The sequence below is a fragment of the Sinohyriopsis cumingii genome, chromosome 2, assembly GCF_028554795.1.
Source record: "Sinohyriopsis cumingii isolate HCF-2022 chromosome 2, ASM2855479v2, whole genome shotgun sequence".
In the NCBI taxonomy this organism is placed as follows: Eukaryota; Metazoa; Mollusca; class Bivalvia; order Unionida; family Unionidae; genus Sinohyriopsis; species Sinohyriopsis cumingii.
The window spans coordinates 106,418,835-106,437,196 of record NC_142962.1 but is presented as its reverse complement, the minus strand read 5'-3'; the positions used below and the strand labels follow the sequence as shown (position 1 = coordinate 106,437,196).

At 36.1% G+C, this 18,362-nt stretch overlaps 2 protein-coding genes across 5 annotated transcripts in view; one reads left to right on the top strand and one right to left on the bottom strand.

Moving 5' to 3' along the window:
- LOC149805565 (uncharacterized) overlaps window positions 1–18,362 on the bottom strand; it is a 460,129-nt gene that overhangs the window by 187,317 nt on the left and 254,450 nt on the right. The window lies entirely within an intron of this gene.
- LOC149805567 (apoptosis-stimulating of p53 protein 2-like) overlaps window positions 1–18,362 on the top strand; it is a 238,937-nt gene that overhangs the window by 103,366 nt on the left and 117,209 nt on the right. For 3 of the 4 annotated variants that reach the window (XM_089950169.1, XM_089950170.1, XM_089950168.1), the window contains exon 3: window positions 16,755–16,880. The exons of the other annotated variant lie outside the window; for it this stretch is intronic. In XM_089950169.1, the coding sequence (XP_089806295.1) occupies window positions 16,755–16,880 (126 nt within the window). The remainder of the gene's footprint in view (window positions 1–16,754; window positions 16,881–18,362) is intronic. 4 annotated transcript variants of the gene reach the window in all.

The window sequence follows — 18,362 nt, the reverse complement described above, 5'->3', positions numbered from 1 at the left end:
CTCAATAGCATAACCAACAATTTCATATTGTTAACCTTTTACCTAGTCTGATAAAACCACCCCCAAATCTGTGTTGATACTGATGGACAATATTTGGGTCTGATATGACCTGTTCATTAAAATGTGCAATTTTGCTGCATGCAGATCTTTCCAGAACAAACCTGCATACACTTTAGACACATACCGGTAATTGGTAATGGCCTTATACAGCGCGAATTTCAAAATGAACACAGGACATATAGTTGTGCTATTCCAGGTAGACTTACAAGTCACCAAACGTTTATGATATGCTCCAGAAATATAATGTACACGTCATCAAAAGAACTCTACAGCTGATGGTAGCTACACAGCCACGAAAAATACTGGTAAGTGTATAAAATGTACACTGATGTGTGCAGCCACGTTTGCATGCAGATAATTGCAGCTTTTAATGAATAAGTGATATCAGCCCCTCACCCAAAAATCAACATCATCACAAGTAAAGGGCTGATTTATCGGCCTACCTTTTACCTCGCAAAAGTACTTCTGGATGCATCAAGCATTTCAGAGAATATTCGTTAGAAAATAATAAGGCATTTAGGAAAAGGACCAAAATATCACATTATGTGGTTGCTATTTAATATAAAGTCATAGTCAACTGTTTAAGAATAATGAATGGATCAGACTCTCCCTGATCCAAAATGGTGGACACAGACTTTGTCAGCACTTTTTAGAGTTTGGATGATTCAGCAAGTCAGATGTAGGCTCTGATTGTCTATGTAGTCAGTACTGATTTTGATCAATTATAAGATTTCAGAAGATTTAGTGATACAGAAATAGACACTGAATGAGTAGATGTCAAGGTTGACAGAGGTTGCTGTGGGTCACAAAACTTCATTGACTTGATGGTGAATAAATTCTCTCATGATTTTTAAGCATACACAAAAATCTTTGGTAAAGAATTATTATACAGCCATAAAGATCAGATCTTACTCTTAACCTAAAGGTTTGGAAATTTTCAGGCTGACCTGTTTGCGTTGAATCATTGAGGAAGCAGGTGTACTATATATTGCACACTGCACTCAGTGGTTTTGGCCCATCTATAGAGTGACAGCATACCACAGGAACTGGAGATGAAGGATTAAGCTTTACATGTCATAAACTGAGTTACCTGCTGTTAAATAGTAATTTGAAAGAATGTAACATATGTGTCATTAAAATCCCAAAACTGGATTTAAACTCAATTGATTCAGACACCTTTTGGACGTGACCACCCAAGACCATCCAGTCAAATACGTACTCAGTTTTTAGTGACTCAGATAAAAATACATGCTCAGCACAGATGAAAATCTATTGTTTCTTTTTAAATATAGAACACTGATATACTTTAAATAAATTTACAATATTCAAATTTGGGATTGTGAAAATGTGTCAGATATTAAAACCACATTTAACAATTTCTGGCACATGGAAAATTGTGGCAGTGGTCCATGATGCTTTTGTTAATATACCCATATCCAATGTTATTTTCCTTTGAATTACTGTCGGCCTAAAAAAAAATAAAACAGCTTTTGTTCAAATGTGAATGTTAGTATAAAAATGTCAACAGATCACAAACAAGTGATATGAGTCTGCAATGATACCCTGTCATCATAAACATGAGTTGGTAAGAAGTAATTGTCAACAAAACTTTTAACATATGAATAGCTCATTCTGAAACTTTTTATATAAAAAAAACTGTACAACAAAAAGGTGGTGACCTCTCTGACCATACAGTGGGATAATAATGAACTCCATGATCACGAGCATTACATTGTCCTCAGCTGACCATGGAGATCTGATAATTGTCTATAGATTGAGGAAAATGCTTTCTATATACAGCATATTTCCTCTTCAGGTATCTCCCTGTTCTCATGTGTCCAATTCATCAGATGGGATTAGGTCGATGTGTTAAGGTTCTGGCAATGGGATCTGTGGCACTTTAGATCAGGGTTTAGTGGTGTGCCTTTGACTGTCTGTACCAATTTTGTTTCTGTACAATAACTTGAGTTGTCCACAATCTACAGTTACCACTTTGTCTCATGGCTTGCACTTATTGTAAAGGAACAAACCTGTCAATTTTGGGGTCAAAAGGTCCAAGGTCATGGTCACTGACTGCAAGAGAAATGGTGTTCTACATAATAACTGATGCTTCCCTTTATTTAGAACAGGTTTTAGCTGTGCCATTCTTTTCTTTGAAATTCTCACTAGAAAGCTTGTCTTGGCTATTTCTTGAGATCGTTTTGGACAGTTTCATTGTCTTACCAATTTTGTTTCTGAACAATAACTTGAGATGTCCACAATCTATGGTTACCACTTTGTTTTATGGTTTGCACTAGTGTAAAGGAAAACCCTATCAGTTTTTAGGTCAAAAGATTCAAGGTCAAGGTCACTAACTGCAAGAAGAGAAACAGTGTGTACACAATAACTGGTGTAGTCCACCATTTACTGTTACCAGTCTTTATTTGTAGCTTGCACTTGGTGTGAACAATAACTTTATTAAATTGGGAGGCAAAAGGTTGAATTTACAGTTAGCAACTCATATCATTGATCCATAAGGCTGGAAACGCCATCTCATGCTGAAACATGTGATATTCTTTGTAATAGTTTGCAAAACTTTGAAAATTTTAATGGTTGCCTTGAAAACTCCTTGAATTTAGAACAAGTTGGTTTTATTATTGAAAAGTCTTTATTTGTTGGAACTCTTTCCATTTTGCCAAAAACTCCTGGAATTTATCTGAGTAATTATACAAAAAGTTTAAACTGAATAAAATGTATCATTTTTTTAAATTCAGAATTTGTTTTATTTACATGTTTCCCAATAATAATGAATAAAATTGGACAGACCAGTAGAGACAAAATACTGGTAGTAAACAGATGGAGTAGATTCCCATTGATGTAATGGCACAGATAAGTCTTTTTCTTTGACCTTTGAACCTATTTATGCAGTTTTAAACAATGTAACATATGGAGACAGTTCCATTTCTGTAAGAAGAAATATTTCTTCAGAACTGATAGATATCCTTCAAAGCTTTAAAATAACTCTCCAGAACAGTACAAACCACATTCTTTCATTTCCCAAGATGCACAGCAGTCAGTGCCTATTGCAGTCGCTTCAGTAAATCATAACCATGTCTGATTGCTACCAGATCTTTGATATATGCCCAACAACAATTAGCTTTGCTTGCTCTATTTGAGACAAGACTGGTTCAGGACCTTACTTAGTGACATTTATTGAGATATGCTGATCAGCCCCAATTTCTGAGTGCATTTAATTAGTACTGTACCATAGTTAGTGTATATTTACATAGTGCTGATTGTGTTTCATGCCCTCTTATGGCTCTATAAACAGGTACTTTATCTTCTATGACAGTCTTACAGGGCCTGGTCAGTGCATATGGAATGTGATCCTGTTATTTTCCACTTTTGGACCCAGGAGTAAGCTGAAGACAATCAAGAAAACCTATGTATAATTGGCTCAGCTTGTAATATTTTATGATGTTTTTGTGCTCCCATACATTGAAAATCCATTAGTATATCCTAGCATGCTTGTGTTCTTGTCTTTAAAGTTTGCATTTGGTTTGACAAGTGACAGATATTTCTATGAGCAACTGAGGGTATATCAGCTATCTTGAGTTCTACCTCCACCATTTATATAACTTCACATATAGCATAAGATGTTATGAAAATGGCATTAAACCACCACCACTACCACCAGAACAACAATAACAACAACCAAATCTCCACATACAAAAAAAGAAGAATAATACTGTTTGGACTAAAGTGGTTCTCACATATTTTCAGACTTTGGTCTCAAAGAAAATAACTTAATTAATAATTGTTAATGGAAATAGGTAGACTGTTGAGTACATGTTCTAATGGGTAAACTCCAAATTTGTGTCAGTTATTTGGGGACATTTCTTATTTCATATGATTTATTGTGGTGGGGGGGGAATTCCCTGTCTGATCTTTACAGACCATTCAGGTCGACCCCCTCCTTATTGTTAGAAATACCCCAAGGCTTATATTGTATTGCATTACCTGAAGGCTTATCTGTATGTTGAAATGCTATATACACATTTAGTGTGTTTGTTCTTTTTATATATTTGTGGGCATTTTTATGCTATGTGATTATATAATTGTATATATTTTGTATTTTTTTTATTCTTTTGATTTGATTTTTTTTTTGGTTGATTCTTTGAATTTCAGATTACAATTTGCAATTTAGTATCTCTTGTGATTTAGTATCTCTATTGCATATTCAGTTGTGTCAAGTTCTTCATCAAATGTCAGTTTATATTCTTCTCTAATTTTTCTTTTCCTTTCACTTTCCTCCGAGGTAGATAGCGATAAATCACTTTGTGCATCATAATGTGAGGATCTCCTTATTTTCTTCTTTTTCTTTTTCTTTTTCTTTGTGCATTCTGTCTGTTTCTGAGCTTGTTGTTCTGCCATTAGAAACTGTCAGATTTTCTGTTCTTTAAGTTTATTCCTTAATTCTTGTTGTTTTGGCTCTTTTTCTTGTTCTTGTTTTTGCTGTTGTTCCTTTCACTGTTTCTCATTAAGTTCTGGGAGTATTGATTGGTTGCTTGATTGGTGTTGTTGGATTGTTGGTTCGTTTCTTTGTTGGTTTTGTCTATCCTTTCCTTTACTTTGTGTCAGTGATTGTTTACACTTTCCTTTATTCCGTGGTTTAGGGACTGGTGCCACTTCTTGCTGCATTTTCTTCCGCTGTGTGATAGTTGTAGATACCCCTTCTAAGTTTTGTGTTACTGGACTTTTCCAAGGGGTATGCCCTACTTTCCCACATTTTTTACATTCCATATGATATATACATCCTTTGTACCATGTTCTGACTGGGAATCCATGAAGAAAAAAGACTTTCTTTATTGTCCTAAGTTTGTCTTTGTTGATTTCTAGGATTCTTACTCTGTTTTTGATGGCGTATCCTGGGTGAGTGTCCATTCTTGCATTTGTCACTTTGATTGAAAGCTTTCTCTCAAATTTTTTCACTGTAGCTCCGAGTGGAATATCAGGTATATGGAGTTCAGCTGTTTGTTTCCTTATCTTTCTTAGGAAGGGTTTTGGTTTCACTACATTTAGAGTGATATCTCGTATGGTAATACAGGTCTGTTTCCTTTTGGTGTTAATATGTAGGCCTCTTCTCCTCTCCTATTTAATGAGTCCATGGGATCAATTAAGGATTTGTCTATAATTGTGATAAGCATCAGTATTTTCGCCATGCTAGGTCTTCTGTCTGGTTCTATTTTTTTCAAGTTTATCTCTTGTGCACCAGATTTGAATGTACATTCAAGAAAATTGCCTTCCTCTGTTTCTATCCTTCTAGTTTCAAAGTACTTTTCTAGTTCTGTCACTTCTCGACATCTTGTTGCTGCATGTACAAATTGTGAGTTCTGTTCAGGTTGATTTTTTTTTGTCTTCAAAAAATAATTCTTACATGTTGAATTTCTTCTTCAATTTGTAGTTTTAGTAATTTAACTTGGATTTTCAACAGGTTATCGCCTATTTGGCACCCTTGCTCCCATTTGCTTGCTTAGGTGGCATTGTACTGTGCTGAACTACTATGATTTACTGCATGCATTCCAGTGTCAGTATGTGTGTGTGATTTGGATTTTTAACGTAGCTTTAACAATTTTTCAGTCATATGGCTATGATGATTGCAGCGTGGCAGTTTATAATGATGTCTAGCATTGGGGCATCATGTCACAGACATGTAGCATGATGTCCCCACCCAGTCACATTATCCTGACACCAGGCCGACCAGTCCTAATACTAACCTCATAATGGTGAGCGCCAAGCAAGGAAGCTGTTAGTACCATTTTTGTAAGTCTTTTGTATGACTCGGCCAGGTATCAAATCCACAACCTCCTGCATCCAAGGATGGAAGCTCTAACTATTAGGCCACTGGAGTGGTCCAGTTTTAGTACCTTACAATTGGTCTGTTCCATTCTCAAGCTTCTTGCAACAAGATAACTTGCGATGGAAATGGGAGGGGGTCATATGACTGTTTACTCATCAAGCTGACTTCCAGCATTATAAATACCATATGTACTCACTTATGAGCCCAACTGCAAACTGCACAGACCCAGATCTGCTGGCACATAATGCGCCGGCAGGTCTGGGTCTGTGCAGTTTGATAGGAGTAATCAGTAAAACAGACAACATAGACCTGGATCTGTAGGCACATTATGCTACAGCAGATCAGGATCTTTGTAGTTTGCAGTTTGACTTATAAGCGAGTACATATGGTGCTATTGCTGTACTGTTGTCTCCAAATAAGGCTTATTCACAGTTTTCATTCAATGACATAAGAGTCTTCAGATCAGTCAGAAAGACTGAAAATTGCACTCCCCCTATGTAAATTAATATTATATAAGTTTCATTTATTTTGAAAGGTAATAAAATGTTATTGTTTTTTGGGGGTTTAATGCCATTTCTCAGCACAAGATAAGCTATGCATGGCAGCCAGTATAAATGGTGGATGAAGAATCCAGAAGAACCCAGGTAGGAATTAATGACCGATGAAAAGATACTGGCAAGCTTTCTCACCCACCCACATTAGCCAAACCTTAGATTCAAACCCATGCAGACAGATGTGAGATGGCAGTGATCTGGAGCAGTAAAGACTTGTGACTACTTGGCAACTCAGCCCCCCCACTTCACAGATGGACTATTATTTTTGCATTAGATATTCAACAAAAGCCTTCTTATGATGTCTAATTTGTCCTGAATGAAAATGGTGCCAATCGTATCTAACAAATGTGGCTATCATTGTGATTGATTTGAAAATATTGTCAATCAAGAATATCAGAAAGGGTTTCTCAGCACTCAGTTGTTAAAAATAAGAAATGGTCTGAAAGAGGTGGTAGCACATTTGATAAAGTGTTGAACTCCTAATTCATGGGATGCAGGTTCAATACCTGGCCAAGCAGTGTGCTTGGGAGAGGCATAATAAGTGCCCATAATAGCCAGTAATGTGTTAAAAATTCCATTAAAAAGAACAAAAACAAAATTTATCTTGAATTCTTGGAAATTCTTTATGGGACATTAGAGTGTTATACTCCCTTTGAGAGACTCTTGTTAACACGTGACATTTTGATATGAGGGCAGGGTGATCATGCCAGATATTTCATTCACAGTATTTTGATGTAAGAGCAGTTTTTAAAAAAAATACATGACCAAATAAAATCTTTTGCGTACGAGAGATATCAGTGATGTCTACTGTTCAGTTTCTTTGAAATTTTGAAATTTATTTCTAAAATCTAGCCATAGCATTTAGGTAGGAATAGCATTCAGTTTGTATAATATTAGCATGCAACACATGTTGCTATTGCATAAGCTGGTATTTTTCTGGGTGGAAATTACCCAGACCATATGTCCTCCCATTAGGATGAACCAAAAGATTCTAGAACACCTATCATCACTGGGACACCACCCCATCAACACTTTGCCCATGCACACTGTTCATGTTTTTTTTCCAGTTGTAGCCATCATGAAATTCTCAAACTAAAATCATAGAGAAATAATTTCATGTTTCACACAGTGACTATTTTTAGTTTTCTCTTTATATGAGGTATTTTTTTCATGTGGAATTACCTCTGAGTTAGAATCTTTTTTGTTTGAAATGACATCTCTCAAGTGCTGCCATGTTTGGTATGGCCTTGCAGTTATGGGATAATTAGTGTAACTTTTGTTGCTGAGAATTAATTTCTAGCTCAGGTAGGTATTTATTAAATATCCCTATCCTTGCTGATTGTGGTCTGCAGACTCGCATTAAATCTGTTAATTGTTTTATTACAGTAACAATCTTCATTCACCTCTCCCATAACGACTTGTACACAAAGAGTACTCAACACATTGATTGAACAATAAGTGAGGGCATGAGTTACTGAGGGACGTCTAAAAATGAAGAAGGGGGTGCCATCCTAGCTAAACATCAAGATCAATTGGAAGTGGTGGTGGTGCTGTTTAATGGCTGAATACTCATATTATAATCATTTTGGGAATAAGTGTCAATAGACATTTTTTTTTCTGATGAAATTGTTTGTTTTTCAGTTTAGATCACTTTTATTTTCAAGATAACCAATCTCTGAAAGATCATGAAAAACATAACTCCAAGATGTTGCAACACATCATGTACATCTGTCTCATTGTGTACCTGCAAAACATTGTGTGTTACATCACTACATTTTGCACAATATAACAAGACTCCTTTTCTTAAAAAAGTAGAGACATTTGTGTTGTGAACAAATAACCCATCAGCATTGAAACCTGATTTTTTAAATTGTTTTATTACTGAAATATTGATGCCATGATTTCATAGTGAAACTTCTGCCATTCCTTGAGCAGATCTTATTACAGGAATTTTAAGTTCACAGCAGACTTCTATATTATGAACAAACAAAGCTTTGAATTCATTTGGTACTCCTTTGGCTTGGTTGCCTTGCTATCTTTATCACATTGTGAATGACTAGATAATTTAAGGTAGTTTAATTGTTACCTGCAGAATGATAATTATAACAGTGATTAAAATGAGTTGATTTGACACACGACCTTGCCTGCTAGCTCTTATGCAGGTACAATTTGCATAGCTTTTACCATTTTTTTTCTTCTCCATTCCCCTGCTTTTACCATTTTTTTTCTTCTCCACTCCCCTTATTTAATTTGATAAAAGAGACATAATATGATAATGCATGGCTGGTCATGCTTTTAACTGAGTGTAAACATCAAAATAATAATTGGTTAATTAGGTTCTCACTCCTGCAGACATAGCTCTTGTGGTAGATTGGCATTTATTGCAGTTGAATGTGTGTGTGTGTGATTTGGATTTTTAACATAGCTTTAACAATTTTTCAGTCATATCCTTACGATGTCTGCAGCGTGACAGTTTATAGTGATGTCTAGCACTGGGCCATCATGCCACAGGCATGTAGCATGATGTCCCACCCAGTACCATTATCCTGACACCAGGCCAACCAGTCCTAACACTAACCTCATAATGCTGAGTGCCAAGCGAGGTAGCTGTTAGTACCATTTTTGTAAGTCTTTCGTAAGACTCAGCCAGGAATCGAACCCACGACCTCTTGTTTCTGAGGTGGACGCTCTAAATCAAGAGAGAATATTGCATTTACAGTGCTTACACTGAAACCAAATTAAAATCTACAGCTAAAAATCAAATTTCACTTGACAAAGCTTGTTTCATTGCTATTTATTTCATAAAGTGTTGCAGCCAGTTGGCATTGGTTACATTTTTGCTGACTGAAAGTTTATTAAAGGTCATTATTTAAAGTGTACTGAAAATTATTTTGTAAAATAAAAATGTAACAAAATATAGGACCTATTGTTATAAGTTGAGAATTTCATGATGTTGATTCAAATTTCCAGTCACTACCACCATTTTCAACAACAAAACTAGCAATTTTCAGATCTCATTTACCAATTTTCATCACGATTTTCTTCATGTTCAACAAATAAGGGTAATTTGTCATTTTCTAGAAAAATAATGGGATCCCCCCACATTATAAGTAGGTTTGCGAGTAATCTGGATGTAAGTTATTGAGGGAGTGGTGTATTTAACATTTTCTTTTTATGTGGCTCGTGCTATTTTTATCTCAGAAAAGCAGGTAGCACCAGTTTTTCCATTTATGTTGTGTGTTTAGTTATCAAACACCAGTTTTTCCATTTATGGTGTGTGTTTAGTTATCAGACACCGGTTTTTCCATTTATGTTGTGTGTTTAGTTATCAGACACCAGTTTTTCCATTTATGTTGTGTGTTTAGTTATCAAACAACAGTTTCTCCATTTATGTTGTTTGTTTAGTTATCAAACACCAGTTTTTCCATTTATGTTGTGTGTTTAGTTATCAAACAACAGTTTTTCCATTTATATTGTTTGTTTAGTTATCGAACACCAGTTTTTCCATTTATGTTGTGTGTTTAGTTATCAAACACCAGTTCGTTCTCATTAGTGTCTCGAATACAGCTTTTGACATCATTGGTTGAATTTTCTTCCGTATTATTTGATTTTATTGCCTTATCATAAGTAATTTCATCTGCAGACTCATTAATTCTGTTTATTATTTATTAAAGCAATAAATCTTCATATTTCTCATTTTCTTGAAATGTGACTTGTCATATTTTTGTGTTTAAAAAGCATGTCACACCAGCTATTATGTTGTATGTTTGATTTTCAAACACAAGTTCATTTTCATAATTAGTATCAGGTAGTGATTTACTTTTGTTGTCCTATTAGCAGTCTTATCTGTATTTTTACTGAATTTGTCACCACCAGCTCTTGAATAAGACTGGTTGATATCATTATTGAATTATCTTGGATTTATTGCCTTAAGTAAGGGGGAAGAAGCACCCTTCACACACAGAGGACTGTTGTCATTGATGGTGCTGTACCACCTGCTAAGTGCAGAGTGCATATCTTAGTCTGACAGTTCTGAGTCAGTTGACTGGTCACTGGGCACCAGGCACCCAGTACATGGTATCGGGCACCAGGCATTGCCTTGTCACCAGGTACTGGGCACAAATTACTGGTCAGTGGAGGCCCTTTGGTATGGGGCTTCAGACTGCAGTTTCATCCTATTGGAGATTAGAAATTGACATAGAGACATCAAAAACTAGGGGGAAGGTTCAGATCAAGGTTTCCCCCTTCTCTTTTTTTCCTTCCTATAATTCCTAAGTCATATGGGATGTAAAGCTTCCACAATAGGGAAATGATTCACCCTTTCCCTGCATGCAGCTGTGGCATTCAGGACCTTGGCCACATGGTAGAGAGTTGCTTTCCCCCATCTGCTGAGCCTACTGCTAAGACAGTTCATTAGCTTGATGTCAGGATTTATGGATGCGAGTTCCTCTTACCTCCAAGACTACCCTGCAATGGAATGACATTGGGTTGCAAAGTCCTGCCTCCCAGGAGTGAGAACGAGATAAAGACATCCATTCTGTCCTCATTATTTAACACAAGTGAGGTACAGCATAGGAGGATGAGATGTGGCCTTTTGAGAAAGAGGTAGTTGAGGTTTACTGTCTTCTACTAAGTGATCCTTCAAACTGGGAAGACACTCAAATTCATTCCTGCTCAGAAAAATTTTCTGAGGCTAACTCTCAATTGAACCTCTTGTTGTTCCTCACTTAGTCATGATTAAGATGCTTTTCCAAAAGTTCAGTAAGGGCCAGGACCCTGCTTGACAATGTAAGGGGGGTCTATCCACCACACACATTGACACCCTTGGTCTCTGAAACAAGTTATATGGTAGATACCTATTCCTGGCCAATTATACTCCCACTTTGGATCCTGAATCAATCAAGTGGGTATTTCCATGGGGACCTAAGCCTGTCTCCCAATTTCAACACTTCTGAGGGCTAGTTTCTTGGAAGCAGAAACTATCTTTTTTGGGGCTCATCACCTCCTTGGAAACTCGGCTCCTCAGAGACCAGCAACACCAATCCTTTGCATACACTCCTGGCCCATCGAACTGGCCAAGAAGTGTAATCATCCTGTCCAATTAAAGGATCTTTCAGCAACGTTCTTTCAAGCCATTCTGCCCCAATTAGAGTAGCAATCCCATTTCAGAACTCTTCTTCATATTCACACCCCAGAAAAGCATGCCAGAAAGGCCCAGGGAGGAAGTTAACAGGCTTTTCCCTGTTTCCTAAGGACAAGGGGAGACAGATCTGAGGACTGATCCCTCTTCTGCAGGGTGTTCCTTTTCATTGGTTCTTATAGTTGCCAGGCTAGATCTCTTTTCAGAGGCTTTGTCTGGTATAACAGCCTTTGGCTGTGTCCTATCTATTATAAAGGTGGATACCAGCTTTGGTTTCAGGAACTCCCTTCTCTGGTTAGGTCCCTAGGGTTCTTCCATCAGTTGAATCTGGTGTGATTAAAGGAAGGGATTCACTTCCTTCTACAGAAGGGTGCAGTAGAGAGGTTGTTCAGCCCATTTTTTGATGATTGGTTGATCCGCCATGGCCTGCTAGAATCCTTTAGACTAGATCTGTCTCCATATTAATCAATAGTGAACAGGCTTAATCCATCTGAAGATATTATCTATGTGAGGATGCAAAGAGGATTAGTCTGAGTCTCCCAGGACAATGTAGTCAAGATCATGTCCCTTCTTTGAAGGCTAAACAGCAAACTTCCATTTTTCATTTCTCCCATCCCCATCTATCCTGAAATGGGACTGAACTTTTTTGCTTATGCCTTCCCATCTTTTGGGATTATCCCTCTGGTACTTCACAAGTAAGGAAATATTCAGTTCATTCTGATAGCCCCTTGTTGTCCCAATGACCATGGTTTCATGGATCTTCTTCAACTGCTTGTGGACCATCCTAGGACCATTACCCAAGAGGAGTAACCACCTGTCATGGCAAAGGGGCTGTCTTCCAGACAACAAGCCTGCAAATTCTCCACCTTTTCACTTGGCTTTTTTCTCAAATGCTCTCATTACCAGGACCAGTTTTTGAACAAGTAACCAATTTCATTATTCAGTCTAGGAGATGATCTGTGTCTAAGGTCAGTAATGCTAAGTGGAGAATCTTGGGGGGTGGGGGTGCATTAGAAAATGTATCAATCCTGGCTGTCCTTCTGTGAGTTCAGTGGCTGATTTTTTTTTCCTTCTGAAGAGAAGCAATTCGTGGTTTCTTCTATAAAGTGCTATAGGGCATCCCTATCCAACACATTCAGATTTTGGATAGGCCAGGTCTGTGGATGGACTGTCACTTAGCAGACCTATTCAGGTATTTTCAGCTATCAAAACCAATAAGTCCCTTTCGCTAATGCCTTGATAGAATATTGCTTGCATCTTGATGTCTCACACTAAACCCTCTGAACCATTGGGTAAAGCTTCCTTTAAGTACCTTCATCTGATGCCTGTTTTATTCCTCTCACTGGCATCTGTGCAATGATGGGCAAGCTTCATGGCATATGACTAGTACCTGTCTGTATAAAGGTCAGTGAAATTACAAGTTGGCTTCTCCCATTGCCAACCAGGTTGTTAGGAAATACTAACTTTCATCGGTTGTTCCATTCCTGATTGACATCCCCAGTCTAATTCATATCTGTGCTAGGGATTTTACAATTAGACTTTTATTCAGTTACTGGTTATTAATCGCATTAGCCATTTGTATGTCATTGTATATTTTGTTCAATGTATCTCACTCCAAGCACTCCAAACAATCACTTTAATGTTGACCATCTTTTTGAACAGTTGCACCCTTTTGTTTTGCTTGGCAACTTTAACAGCCACCATAAACTTTCAGGCTGTAAAGATATCAAAGAGGTAGGAGAGGAGATACAATACTTTGTTTAAAAAATTAATGCAATCTTTGCCTTTTTAATGATAAGTTGTATACCTCCCTACATCCTGTAACATAATCCTCAGATTTGACTATCTTCATTCCATCACTTTTACTTGACTTTTCATGGGAAGCTGGTGATGACCTGTGTGGTAATGACTACTTTCCAATATATTTAAAAAGTATAATTCCCTAGCTTCAGTGAATCTGGCAAAGATGGAAATTGAGCAAGGCAGATTGGAAAAAGTTATGAGTCAAATCTGATAGCTAATCGCTTTGACAAAACAAAGTGGATCCAATATTCCTGTTTACAAATGTACTCTAGGTTATCCTCCTGTTTACAAATATACTCAAGGTTATGCTCCTGTTTACAAATATACTCAAGTTATGCTCCTGTTTACAAATATGCTCAAGTTATGCTCCTGTTTACAAATATGCTCAAGGTTATGCTCCTATATACAAATATACTTAAGGTTATGCTCCTGTTTACAAATATACTCAAGGTTATGCTCCTGTATATAAATATACTCAAGGTTATGCTCCTGTATATAAATATACTCAAGGTTATGCTCCTGTTTACAAATATACTCAAGGTTATGCTCCTGTATATAAATATACTCAAGGTTGTTGCTGGGGATGACAACAAATATAAAAAAGGAACAAAACATAGTAATTTCATTTCTAACCTGATTGCTGTGGCCCCTAACATTATCATTATAATTTCTAACCTGATTGCTGTGGCCCCTAACATTATCATCTTGTCCAAACCAAATGAAAGCTGTCAACATAATTTGCCAAGCAGTCTCAATGCGGTATTTGCAATGACTGGTTTTAATATTTCTTACAGAAATTGAAAAAAAAGTAGGTATAACTCTTATATATAACTGTTCCAAAGGATGTAACTCCCAAAGTTGCAGAAATTTAAAACATATTCAGAGCTTTTCAAAGACATGAACTGCATTACATCATTTGTGTGTAAAAGTTGACTGGGCCATGCAAATGTGGCACAGTGTTAGTAAAGAAACTCAATTTGGTTTAAAACACAGAAGATGACAGAGTTTATGACCGTTGGTGACAGGTTAGAAATTATAATTTGATGAATGAGATAACAATGCTATATCCTTCATGCAAAAGCATGAACCGGTTGCTGGGGGCAGGTACAAAAAAAATGGGAGGGGAAGCAAATACTACAGCAGTTGTGTGACTTCCTTAGCAGCTGGGTAGAAAACCATTTCTCGACCTCATGAATGGCTGAGTCAATTTTGATCAAACTTACAAGGAATGTTCATCAAAACATACTCTTCAAATTTTTGTCTCACTAACTCACATAGCAATGGTGTAGCTTTATTTTCCCTGGATGGAAAGACTATTTTCAACTTCTTTAAAAAAAAACAGTTTAGCTGATTTCAATTAGACTTGGTAGGAATGTTCATTAGGATATGCTCTAGCAAAAGTATCACCAGGGTGGCTTACAGGGCTTGTGGCTTCCAAAACCTAATTAAAACATCTTAAAAATAGTTAAGCAAATTTTGATTAAACTTAGTTCAAATGTTTCTTCAGACATGGTGTACCAAAATAATGTTCAGGGTGGTTCCCATAGCAGATGTATTAATTCCTTTTCAAACCAACCTGAAATCCTATTTTCAGATTTTGTTTAATAATGACTGAGCCAGTTTTAATCAGACTTGGTAAAGGTTGGTTTGTTTTCTTTTTTTATAGAGATTTCTTTGTCAGTATTCTGTCCATAGTAGCTCCCATATCAAAGTTGTGGCTTCAGTAACAAACACAGAAACATCCTATTTCAGCTACCATATGTACTTGCTTCTAAGTCAAGTCCAACTACAAACTACAAAGACCTAGATCTGCCATTATATAATGCACTGGCAGATCTGGGTCTGTGAATTTTATTAGGAGTGATCAGTAGAACAAAACACATAGAAACATAGACATTATACTAAGGCAGATCAGGATCTTAGTTGTTCTTAGTTTGACTTGACTTATAAGTAAGTATAAATGGTATTTCAGAATGACTTTACGAGTGTGATCAAATTTGGTATGAATGTTTCTTGGAACATTAAAGTTGTGTCAGGTTTGACTTCCTAGCAATGGTACAGATTCAATATTAAATGGGTGGAAGAATTTACAAATATTAATATCTCCCACCATGTATGGCTGTTCTTTCTACATATGTACAAAAAACTTACAGCACAACTTTATCTCCTAAATTGCCTTGACAAATTAAATAAGATCAAAAATATAATGGATAGAGTGCTAACATAAACACCTTTCAAATTCCTATTAAAAAAAAAGATGCCAATACACCGTTTTGTCTAGCTGAAACTTCTCAAAGTAGAAACACAGCTTAACAAAATCTCAAATAATATTTGTTTCTACACGATGACTGGAAAGTATCCTGCCATTGTGCCCTTCAAATCCTATGTGTCTGCCTTTGTTACTATATTTTCTTTTAGACTAATGTATACCAGGTGAGTGAAATCATGCAACATTGGCCTCTTGTTTCAAATTGCCTTCAATTAAATTCAATTATTAAACCGTTTTCCATGAAGTTTAAAGTCAGTCCAGTTTTTCATGTGTACCTGGCATTTTCCTTTATATTATTTGGTAATCAGAAATTAAACAAATTTATTCTATAAAAAGTATGGGCATTATGAATCTTGTATGAAAAACATGATTATTATACTGTAGTAATATTTAATGTAAATAAAACTTGTATATCACTGTACTGTTCAAAGTACTGGTCATATAAGAAGCAAATAAACATGTTCCAGAAACCAGTGTATGCAGGTTCTATTCTAGAACATAAATTGTAGGGGAGGAACCCCACCCCCTCCAAACCTTGAGTTGAAAAAAGGGGCAGGATGCATTGTCTAAATCTTGGGGAGATTTAACAAAATAAATAAGTCATGCAAAAAAAGCAATTTTTACACATTCAGTTGATTTCTCTGTGCAGAGTTTCAGAAACGGTCATGAGTACAAGAATTACAGAATAATAGTGTGTTTTATAATATGCAGTTAAGTATTTAGTTTTAATAAACAAATCATTTGCCTCAATAAAATCCAGTTGTAATCTCTTCCATTTTTTCACCACATTATTAACCCTGTGTAAGTGTCTTTCCAGTTAGAGATCAAAGGGAAGAAACTCTTATGCTCTTGCATTGGTTCAGTTGAGTTAGGTACTAGGGGAAGTTACCACACTGAGATAAAATTTTCTTTTCACAACAAACTTGGTTGACTTGTTCATCATACAAAAACTATTAACTAAATCAAAATAAATTATCTTTTTATTTTTTCAGGTAAACTAAACTTTGAATCATATGTTCTTGTTGAACCAGCTTAGAAAGGTAACTTGATAAAAGGACACATATTCAAAGTGCAATACTTCTTTTTCAGAGCGCACTATTCTCCCTCTTGAACGACCATTTGATATTTTACAACAGTGGGGGGAGCATCGAGATGAGGTTAAATTTTTCATCAGATATCGCCCTCCATCAGCTTTGCTTCCATATCCAGAGGATGGTATGTCTTTTTAAACAGCTGACATGCATGTTTTATTTCAGAAGTATAAAGCATCTGATGGCGTAATGATTGTGTGAGTTTGTATAAAAGAGTGTAGGTCTTGTGTCACTTGGTATATAGAGTGTAGGTCTTGTGTCACTTTGTATATAGAGTGTAGGTCTTGTGTCACTTGGTATATAGAGCGTAGGTCTTGTGTCACTTGGTATATAGAGTGTAGGTCTTGTGTCACTTTGTATATAGAGTGTAGGTCTTGTGTCGCTTTGTATATAGAGTGTAGGTCTTGTGTCACTTTGTATATAGATTGCAAGTCTTGTGTCACTTTGTATATAGAGTGTATGTGTAGTATTAATTTGTATATAGAGTATAGGTTTTGTGTCACTTTGTATATAGGGTGTAGATGTTGTGTCATTTTGCATATAGGGTGTAGTGGTTGTGTCACTTTGTATATAGGGTGTAGTGGTTGTGTCACTTTGTATATAGGTGTAGGTGTTGTGTCAGTTGGTATACATGTACTATGTAATTCTTGTCAATTTGTATATAGTGTAATTCTTGTTTCAATTTGTATATTGTCTAATTCTTGTGTCAGTTTATATTTAGTACAATTCTTGTCAGTTTGTATATAGTGTAATTCTTGTGTCAGTTTTTATATAGTTTAATTCTTGTGTTATTTTTTGTATGTAGTGTAATTTGTGTGTCATTTGTGACTGAAGTGCAGTTGTGTCAGGTGCATTTCTTGTGTCACTTTTTATATAGTGTAAATTTTGTAGTCAGTTTTACATAGGGTGTTTTATTCTTGTGTCAGTTGTATATAGAGTGTGTAAATTTCTATTAAATTGTAGATTTAGTATATATTTCTGTAGCAGCTTGTTATAGGTAATGGCATATTCCAGTCTGTGTAATTTAGACTCCACTGACTCACACAACGATTTAGTATACCATATTATGTGTGGGATGCAGCCAAAGCCCCACAACAGGACAAAAAAAACCCTCCCCCAGCAAAATGAATGAAGGTGGAAGTTTCAACTTTTGACCATGATTTCCTTTTATTTCATTTTCTTCTTCATTGAAATTTCTCTACAGCATTTGCCCAGATTTAATGATACTATTAAAATATTGTAATTTAAAGTATGCATCCTCTTGCAAATACCAGAAGCTGGCATCATGACTCCATCAAATAGCAGGTTGTTGTTGCAAAGATACTCTATTTATACTGTGTTAATAAGTTTACTTTTCTGCTTAATAGACTACAATAATGTTATTCTTGTTTAACACATTTGTTAATACTATGTAATGGTTGTTTACATAGCAAGCTGTTAAGTCTTTGTAGATTGATCCCCATTTGGCACTATTGCTACATTACTGGATAAAGTATACAGTGTTTCAGTCAACAAACAAGTCTAATTAAAACAAAAACACCTTTCCTTCAGCTGTTAGGTGTTGCTAATGATAACCAAGATTCCATAAAGGTCAAATAAGGTGGTT